General features: G+C 42.7%; 1 protein-coding gene across 2 annotated transcripts in view; it reads right to left on the reverse strand.

The window, feature by feature from the left end:
- stab1 (stabilin 1) overlaps positions 1 to 5,063 on the reverse strand; it is a 63,872-nt gene extending 58,809 nt beyond the window's left edge. The window contains exon 1 of one of the 2 annotated variants that reach the window (XM_032549327.1): positions 4,591 to 5,060. In XM_032549327.1, the coding sequence (XP_032405218.1) occupies positions 4,591 to 4,650 (60 nt within the window). In that variant the 5' untranslated portion in view covers positions 4,651 to 5,060. Of the gene's footprint in view, positions 1 to 4,590 lie in introns of both variants that reach the window. The other variant, XM_032549329.1, reaches the window with a different exon arrangement.
- Positions 5,064 to 10,571: the final 5,508 nt, after the last annotated feature.

Consider the following 10,571-nt stretch of genomic DNA (forward strand, 5'->3'; position numbering starts at 1 on the left):
AAGCATCTTTCTCTCCAACGTGAGGCTCTCGCTAACAAACTGGAGGAATGGAAGCTGTGGATTGCAACTGACAACCTCATCCGGGAATGCTGCATTCTGTTGATCACGGAGACGTGGTTAAATCCAACCATACCGGAGCCGGAGATCGAGCTAGCAGGCTACACAGCACACCGACAGGACCGATCAGCAGCTCCGGTAAGAAAAGAGGAGGTGGACGATGCGTTTCTGTAAATAACAGTTGGTGTACGAACTCCACAGTAGTTGTTAGCCACTGTTCTCCAGGCGTGGAGTTCTTCACAATTACATGCAGACCCCGATACCGCCATTCTACTCACTGCGGTTTACATAGCACCGGATGCTAACGCTAGCTCGGCCGTGGGACTCCTGCATGATACTATCAGCAACAACCAGAACCAGAACCCCGAGGCTGTTCACATCGTCTCTGGGGACTTTAATCATGCTGATCTGAAATCAGTCCTCCCCAAATTCCATCAACACGTAAAGTGCACAACCAGGGGTGATAAAACTCTGGACAAGCTGGACACAAACATAAGACAGGCATACAGGGCTAAACCCTTAGCACACCTTGGCCAGTCTGATCACGTGTCCCTGCTACTGATTCCTGCTTACACCCCCCTGTGGAAACGTGTCCCCAGTACAACCCGGACTGTCACCATCTGGCCTGAGGATGCCTCTCACCAACTACAGCACTGCTTCCAGAGAACTGACTGGGAGGTTTTTGCACATCAGGACCTGGAGAACTACACCTCAGCAGTCTTGGACTATATCAGGTTCTGCACGGACAATGTCACCAGGAACAGACTCATGAGGATCTATCTGAATAGGAAACCCTGGATGACTAAGGAGGTCCGGGGCCTCTTGAAAGCCAGGAACGCTGCTTTCAGGTCTGGGGACAAAGCACTCTACAGTTCTGCCAGAGCCAACCTGAGAAGAGGCATCTGCCAAGCTAAGGCATCATACAGAGGGAGAATAGAGAAGCAGCTCAGGAGCAACATCAGGCAGGTGTGGCAGGGTGTCCAGCACATTACAAGCTACAGATCCAGCAACCAGCCATGCACGGAGGGAACCACTTCCCTGGCAGAGGAGATGAATATCTTCTTTGCCCGCTTTGAGGCGACACCTACCACAGCTCCATCACAGCTGCCTGTCCACAGCAGCTCTGCTCTCACAGTAGAGGAGTGTGAGGTGAGGCAGGTGATGAGGAAGGGGAACCCAAGGAAGGCTGCGGGACCTGACGGTGTGTCGGGACGGGTGCTTAAAGACTGTGCAGACCAGCTGGCTGGAATCTTCACAAAGATTTTTAACCAGTCCCTGTCTCAAGCCACTGTCCCTCCCTGCCTAAAGTCCTCTACCATTGTCCCCCTGCCGAAAAGAACCAACATCAACACCCTGAACGACTACCGTCCAGTGGCACTCACACCGATCATCATGAAGTGCTTTGAGAGACTGGTGCGGAGTCGCATCCTCGCTGGCCTGCCTGCTGAGCTGGACCCTCTCCAATTTGCCTACAAAGCAAAGAGGTCCACAGAGGACGGTGTATCCACAGCACTTCATGCTGCCCTGACCCACTTAGAGAAGCAGGGGAGCTACGTCAGAATGCTCTTTGTGGACTTCAGCTCAGCATTTAATACTATACTTCCCCAACGTCTGGTGTCCAAGCTAGCAAACCTTGGGCTCCCATCAGCCACCTGCAGTTGGATCCTGGACTTCCTAACAGGTCGCTCCCAGAGGGTCAGACTGGGCCCCCACACCTCCACTGCTCTGAGCCTGAACACCGGATCGCCACAGGGTTGCGTGCTCAGCCCACTTCTCTACACCCTCTACACTCATGACTGTGTCTCCAACCACCTCAGCAACAAGATCATAAAGTTTGCAGATGACACGACTGTTGTTGGTCTCATCTCAGGTGGGAAGGGGGAGCTGGAGTACAGGGATGAGGTGAAGCGGCTGTCAGAGTGGTGCAAAGTCAATAACCTGCTCCTCAACACCTCCAAAACAAAGGAGCTGGTGAAAAAAGTGTCCTGCCCTCCGGGAAAAGATATAGAAGCCTCTGCTCCCGCACCACCAGACTCTCCAACAGTTTCATCCATCAGGCTGTGAGGATGCTGAATTCCCTCCCCTCAGCATCAAAGCGGCCAAGATGAAGAGGAAAAAAATCCCAGAACCTTGCACAACTGCCCTCCCTCCTAACAATACATTCTCAGTTGTAAAACTTTTTACGCTATATGTCTAGTTATTGTACATCTATTTATTAATTGTTTAGGATAATTTTAGTTAGACTGTGTCTTTTATTGTTACTCAATGTTAGTAACGCCCTGTCTTGTATCACTGTGGGATAGTGAGAAACGTCATTTCGATTCCCTTGTATGTCTGGACATGTAAGAGGAATTGACAATAAAGCTGATTGATTGATTGATTGATTGATTGATTGATTGATTGATCGACTTCAGGAAGAACAAAACGGACATCCAGCCTCTCACCATCAGTGGGACCTGTGTGGAGAGGGTCCCAGTGTTCAGGTTTCTGGGCATGGAGTTGGAGGACAAGCTAACCTGGAGCACCAACACCAAGGAGCTGTTGAAGAAGGCACAGCAGAGACTGTACTTTCTGAGAATACTCAAGAAGAACCGTCTCCCCTCAGACCTGCTGCAGGCCTTCTATCACTGCTCCATAGAGAGTGTGCTCACGTACGGTCTGTGTGTCTGGTACGGCAGCAGCACATCCGTGGACAAGAAGGCGCTCCAGAGGGTTGTTAGGGCAGCAGAGAGAACCATAGGCTGCCCCCTCCCCACTATGGAACAGATTTACACTTCCAGGCTCCACAAGAAAGTTTTGGACATTTTAAATGACTCTTCACACCCTGGCCATGGTCTCTTCCAGCTGCTGCCATCAGGCAAGAGATACAGAGCAATAAAAACCAGGACAAATCGCCTAAAAAACAGTTTTTACCCGATGGCAATCATGGCACTAAATTCAAAGGCATAAGAACTTCTGCTCTTGACACCACTTTGTTAAAAATGTCAATTCTGTTGCGACACCTCCAGGCGCTGCAACCATCTTCTGATGTCTATTTATTTCTCATTTTGTACTATTTATTTCTTTATCTTTGTATATTATGTATATACACATAACCTGCATCTTAACTCGAGTCAAGCAAATCTCAATCTCGTTGTAATCTGTTGATGACATGACAATAAATCTTATCTTATCTAAAAGCAAAGGCCCTGTGAAGACTGAATTGGAGTTTGCAATGGAAAAGTTTCCATAATTTATGAACCTCAACGGTAAAAACCTTAAATAGAGAAAAGAGGACAGAGTAACAAACCCTGAGGAATCCCACGGGAAAGCGGTGCCAGTGAAAATAAACTTTTGGTTATTAAAAACAGAAAATTCAGTCTCTCAGACATGAAAAAAGTCGGTTCAGTGGTGCTGCTTTAATCCCACCAATGCTCCAGACTGAGGAGGGAAGAAGAAAGGTTTTATGGGAAATGTAGGAGCGGTGGTTTGAGTTTCTGATCTCTCCTGATATACCAGTTTCTGAGTCATAGATTTTAGAGTCTGGCTCTGCAAATACTGCCAAAGTTTGTCTGAACAGCAACCCTGAAATTTTTTTTTCATATTTTCCATTCAGAGCCAGAAGTTACATTTTTCAGGCTTAGAGAGTAAAATATCTGACCAGGAAGCAACCGGTACCAACTGTCCCTCAGGTTTTAAGGCAACCTGGGGATGGACAGCACGGCTGAAAAAACTTATCACAACACAAGTGTTCCATATCAGTCGATATCAATAATTATTGATTAGTTTTTTGTTTTCAATATCTGAAATAGTGCCACAGTAGTGGGGTGGCACTTCCTGTTTTGCCCACAGTTTTTACTCCAGGCTTTTGTCTTTCACTTTAAAGCAGTTATGAGGCACAATGGTGAAACCTGAAACTGCTGCTGCTGCACAAAAGTTACTCAGCAGGTAACTAGGCAACCAAAGAGTGAGCGAGTTGCTAGGCAACCAAAGAGTGAGTGAGTTAGCTGATCCTACTAATCTTGCTTAGCTAGCCATGAGATTTTGAGCGGCTAAGTTTTCCCTCTGCCTACATCCCCCAGAATGCTCTGCAGTTCTGGATTAAAGTATATGGAATATTGAATATCCCGTCAGATGTAATATCTATAGATAATGATCACAATATATATTGTTATTGATTTATTGTCCAGCCCTGCAGTTCCTGTCCTAAAAATACTGTCTGATATTTTTATAAGTCTTAACTGGAGAATAAAAAATTAATAACATCAGAACCCAACATAAACAACTTGTTATTATTGTCTCAAGTTGTTAGTTTTTTTTTGGACTATTAACAAGATTTAGTGAAGTCATAATGAATACTAGAGAGTTCTTGACTGTTAATGACAAAAAGGTTTTTGTCTGACTTGCTCCTCGACCTTTTTCATTCATTCAGCAGACGGTTCTGGAGATAACCTGAAAAAAGTGAAACCTCGGGCTGCAGATAAGTTTTAGACGATACCTGACCACCAAGATCTCTGGTGAAAAGGAGAAAGACGAGAGTCTGAGGCGGTTTACCTGCTGTTGTCCTGAAGTTTGGATGCAGAGATTCAGGAAGAGGAGCAGGAAGAGCAACATGGCTCAAAGTCTCACATCCAGAGAGCAAAATAAATCTTCGGTGTCTTCCTTATGCCGAGTAAATGTCCAGAAATTAAAAACTGTCACAACTTTTAACCTTAAAATCCAACCTGCCAACTCAGCGCAGGAAACAACACATGGACAGCAACATCCTCTGTTCAGCAACACAATGGGCAACTACTCCAGCAGGAACAACTGTCAGGCAACCGAAAGCTGCCTCCTTCTTATGGGCACAGAACCGCGCAAAAGAAAAAAAAATCAAAGCTCTTATAAAAATAAACAACAGGGTGGATCCAGGCGTGGACGGTGTTATCAGCAGATTCCCTCACACTCTCTGAGCCCGATATGAGGAAGTAACCAAGAACAGCAGCAAGTTACCCAGAGCCCAGCGTCTTTTTCCTCTAATCTAGGAAGGAAACATAACAGAAAGACAGGAACCTCTCAGCAGAGGTCATCTCCTCCCACGTGACCCGGCGGTACCAGCAGAGGTACCGCTGAAATGCTTCACAACTGCAACAGCCAGAGGGAAACATGGACGTAAAAGTAGCAGAAAGTACATCCAACAGCTCTGACATTACTGTTACTCATAAACAAGAACGTCTTTTTGACCCAGTTTACCTTCAGAACCGTCTGGAATCAACAACCAGCCAGCGAACCTGCAGCAGGAGTGATCAGAACTTATTAAATCCCAGTTCTTTATGTGAGATTCGAACCAGCTGAGCACTGAACCACAGAGTCCGACCCAACTCTCCAGTCGATTCAGTCATGATCAATACACTGCAAAAACTCAAAATCTTACCAAGTCATTTTGGTCCAGTATAAATATATCTTAGTACACTTAAAATAAGACAAGATTTCTTATTGTAAGTCTTGTTGACTTAAAACAAGAAATAGGAGTTTGTTTTAAGGGAATAATTCCTTAGTGTTGGTGAAAAGGGCAGATTATTTCACTTTTAACGTGGGAAAAATAATTTAAATAATCTTCCAGTGGAACTAGAACTTTTTCACCAATATTAAGGAATTAGTGACGTAAAACAATATTTCTTGCTGAAAAGTTACTTGTCCATTAATTTTGTCTTATTTGAAGTGTACTAGTACATTTACACTAAAAACTAGACAAAAATACTCGCCCTGTTAAAAGCTGCACTAAGATCCATCAGAGCCTGCACTGTGTTTATGTGGATGGTATTGAACACTTTGACTAGGACAGTCTGGGTACTCTGGTAACCATGGAAACCGGACTGGGGTCAGAGCGGTTGGTTATGGTGTTGAAACAGTTTTTTTCAGTGATTTTGCTGATGAATGGGAGGTTGGAGGTCGGCCTGTAATTCTGCAGTAGCGATTTGTCCAGATTGTTCTTTTTTATCAGAGGTTTGATAAAATCTGTTTTTAAAGCCTGATGGAAAACGCCTGATAAGAGCCATGCGTTTAGTATCTGGATCAGATGCAGGACTTTTTTAAGGAGATCTGTGGGTTGGACATCAAAACAGCAAGAGGATGAGAGCGACTGATTTCTAATGTTTTAAGGTTGTATTGTTGAAATTTAGCCATTTTCTCAGCCATTTGTTATGTTTGGGTATAACATTGGTATTGGATTTGTCAACCAACTGTGGCTAATAAGGCACAAGCGTTGTTGATGTTTTTGTTAATGATTTCTATAAAGAATGTTTCCCTTTGCGTGTTTTACGAAGCGCGGTTTTAAAGCCTTCCTCCGACTCCTGCAAACATTCTTGTTGTTGCATCCAAACAGCTCAATCTTTTCGATTCCCACTCCATGCGCCTCAGTTGTTGATAAAGCTCCACATGAGTACAGTCCACTTACCAGCGAAGGTCCTGATTTTGGAACAGGGCCGTCGTTTTTGCTTGGCGTCAACTGAAGGCCATGATGATGTGAATTCACAGTGGATGGTGTCTCTGCAGGTCCAAGAAGCTTACCGGGATTTCAGGGTTTGCCTTTTATCTGAGGGGAACAGTTTGGGTCAGATGGTTAAAACTTGGTCAAATTCAAACACGGAGGCAAAACAGAGTTGTTAACTAGCTACATTTACGCAATTATATTTACTTCAGTAAGTTATTTTTTTTAATGTGAGTATTTTTACTACACTGTGCTTTCACTTGAGTAATTTTATTCCGACGTACTTCTGCTCTTACTTGAGTAAAATTTCTGGATTTTCTACCCAGTGAATGAAAAACAAACATGTTTAAACCAAAAATTCACCAGACACAGACACACACCTGCAGCTAAAGTTAAAGTTACATTTTTTATCAAAAGAAACTGATTAGGAAAAAAATCATCTTTTTTTTCTTTTTAACTTATAAGAATTATAAGAAGTTATAATTCTTTAATTTATAAGAATTATTGTCATTTTGGTCCTTAAAATGCCAAAATGTCCACTTAACTTTATATATTGGTCTGTCTAATTATGTAATTTTTAAATATTAAATGATAATTTGATCAGTTATTCAGTACTTGAGTTAGAGTTTTTACCAAATACTTTTTTACTTGAGTAATTTCTTGGACGAAGTAGTGCTACTTTTACTTGAATATACTTTTTGGATACTCTGCCCACCTCTGTGTGTCAGTCTTTTGCACACCCTTCAAATAAAGTGTTACTTGCTTAACTGACAATGAATTAAACTTTGACTTTGAGTTGAGGTGGATGCACGCTAATCCTGTATCTAGACTTTATTGTTTAGCTTAAATGCATAATCAGAAGATCTGATATAATGTAATATTCAAGGCTGTGATGATTGGATGTAAACTTCAAACTTCTGTCTAAGAAGTTTTAAGGAACTGTGTATCTACTAGACAGGAAGTCTTCGGAGGATTTTCCCTCCATCGGGCTGCTGCGGTGGTTCCACCGAGACGGATTTCCTCATCGGCCGTCTGCTTCTCAGGGTGGAAAAAAAGAGAACAAAATGTGAAAGCTGACTTCCTGTTTTAACCAAGATGGACTTGATCAGCAGGCGCAGTGAGAGCGACCGAACTCGGGGTTAAAGGTCAAAATGCAAACCTGCCGAACAATGGCAGGAAGCAGGCGATAAGCGAGCTGGACCTTAAATGCTTATGGAGTCCTCTGCAGCAGTTTTGATCCTGCCAGATGTTTCACACACATCTGCACAGTGTAAGCACTGAACATCCAGTCACAAGATTCAGGACAGTTTCCAAACACGGGAGTCAAAATGTTTTTACCAGCTTTAAAAATCCTACATTAAGCACAGTGTCTGCAAGCTTCAGTCAGTTCAGTTCATTTATCCACTTTTTAAGGGCTTTTAAAGTGATTTAACTCTGAAACCTACATGAATTACACTTCCTTTTAATTTGCACTTACTTCTTGAAAGTTGGAGTTTCTTCTATTGCAGGTCCAGTGGTTTTGCAGACAGGTTGCATAAGGAACAAATGATTGCCACCAGATTTATTCAAATAAATGAATACATTAATCAGATTAAATAAAAAAGAGGCAATGGAAGAAGAATGGACACACAATGTAAGACTGATCATATATGGTAATGGGCTTCAGGCATTTATGTTCCTATTCACTGTCAGTTATTGTGTAAAAATGAACCCATTGATTCAATTTCAAACCAAAGTGAACACCTGCAGGGTAATCTGAAGTGACATTTTCAACGCTAAGTCTGAAAACTGTTTACGTTAGTTTACTGTTATTAGCATATCAATTAGCATTAGCTAGCAAAATTATTATTACAACTAAAATATGGAGTCACATTGGGACATAAAGTTTGTTCAAAAGAAAAAACAATTGAAACTGAAATTATTTTGAAACTGACCAACAGATTTGAAATTGAAAAACCAAAATATGTAAATATGTACAACCTGAAATAAAACGGACTTATTCTTGTCTTCTTTGTTCATCCCAATAAGGACGGTGCTGTTTTGTAAATGTGACTGGTCACAACAAAACCATGAACATGTCTACTCAGGGCATTTGAATTATTTACCGAGTCTGAAAGTGTGGATTTCTTTTTTTAAGGATTTTTTTATTCCATAGGCTTTTAATAACATTTGTTATGTTATTAATCTGTGCATTAATAAAGTTGTAGGGCTACTTTTAGTTTAGAAGCACAATAAAAAAAAATAGACTTGAGTTGCATTGACAGAAATAAAAATGTTCTTCCAGTCAGACATAAATAATTATTTTATTTTAGTTGTTAAGATGCAGTTAGTCAGCGCAGGGCGCAGCGCTGCTAAACTGTATATCACACTCATCACAGCTGCAGCAGTGCGTGTCGGTCGCATACTGTGTATCTAATAGATTTTCTAAAAACAAAACTTTCCCAACTCACACCTAGAAACTGAAATATATTTATGCAGACATGAATTCCTCTGATAAATAGTCCTGGTATTGTTTTCTTTCCACCAGTATCCTCAGCTGTTCTTTTGATTATCCATTATTACTTGTAACACAATCCTTTGGTAAGCTAACTGTACACTTTAAGCTCATATCACGGCTGTTTGTATGCAGCACCTTGCAGACTACTAGCGCACTCGCAAACAAGACATTGTTATAAGTGAATTAATCTGCCAGTGGACCTAGTACTTTTACATCAATATTAAGAAAGTATTGCCTTACAACAAGCTCCTACATCTCACTGAAAAGTTACTTATAAGTAAGACCAAAATACTTGGTAAGATTTTGCGTTTTTGCAGTGTGTGGAAAGAGGACAAAGACGAAGCAGCTTTAGTGAAGGAACAGCAACCATCAGCTGTAGTGGCACAGGTTCTGGAGTCCAGTTGACCCGCTTTGTTCTTTAAAAATGCTTCGTCATGTCACAGTGTTTGTTCCTACAGAAGGACGCGACCCATTTCTCCCTAGCAGAGTTCCTCGGGTCCTCCTGGAAACAAAGGCCTGGACAGAAGTTGCTTCCCATCAGTGGGCTGACCTCAGTGGAACCAGCAGAAAGCCAACCGCGGGTTAGATTCCTGCGTTTGCTGATCAGGCACTTCCTGGTACAGTATCTCTGTTTTCTGGCTGCCGCAGAAAGGAAGTGAGTTGGGTTTTATGATGAGCAGTGCTGAATGACAGGAAATGGAGGAAGTTTAATGAGTTGATGGGTGGCGGTGCGTTTGATGCTTTTTAGCCCCAAACTCATCCAGTTCCTGCTGAGCAGCTTCTGATGGGTCTTGTTCAGATTTATGAGGTTTCAAAAGGCTTCCATTGGATCAACACTTAACTATGGTGGGAAAACAAAAGCGACTGCATGACTTAATCTGAAAACAGCAAAACTACTACTACGGAGTTCTGGGAAAAGTTGCATTCAGTATAAAACTATTACGAGGTCAGCAGATGTACTACCGACCAGAGCTGAAGCCAACTGTTGTGACTATTTCTTCATAACTTCATTCTAGTTATATATCTTTACGTAATGTAGATTTTAAATCAGGTTAGCTGCAGTATGGTTGTCAGGTAGTCATGGCCCACCTGGGTCTCCTTCCGGTTCGGACAGCAGATCAGGCTGGAGCTCTGGGGAAAGCATAGACCATCACCCTGCTGTCACGGAGAGGCAGCCCCAAGATGGCGTCACCGTCCCCACGGCGATAAACAACCTTCATCATCATCATCTGTCCGAGTGAGGCAGGTCTAAGATGGCGTCAGCGTCTTCCACGGCGACAAACAACCTATGATGACACTCTGACCAAGGTCCAAGATGGCGTCATTGTCTCCACGGCAACATACAGCCCGGGTGAGGCAAGTCCAAGATCAGTCTTCATCTCCATGACAACAAGCAATCCTTTTTTTAGCTCATTATTTTAAATTCAAGAAAACATCGTATGTCAAAGCACACAGCAGTAACATAAGAGACCAGTTTCTATAAGCAACCTTCACCGTCCCGCTGACCGGGGGAGACAGATCCAAGATGGCGGCTTCCCATCGCCAGCGATGAGCAACCTGCAGCAAAAC

This window comes from Xiphophorus hellerii, chromosome 20, assembly GCF_003331165.1.
Source record: "Xiphophorus hellerii strain 12219 chromosome 20, Xiphophorus_hellerii-4.1, whole genome shotgun sequence".
Lineage (NCBI taxonomy): Eukaryota > Metazoa > Chordata > Actinopteri > Cyprinodontiformes > Poeciliidae > Xiphophorus > Xiphophorus hellerii.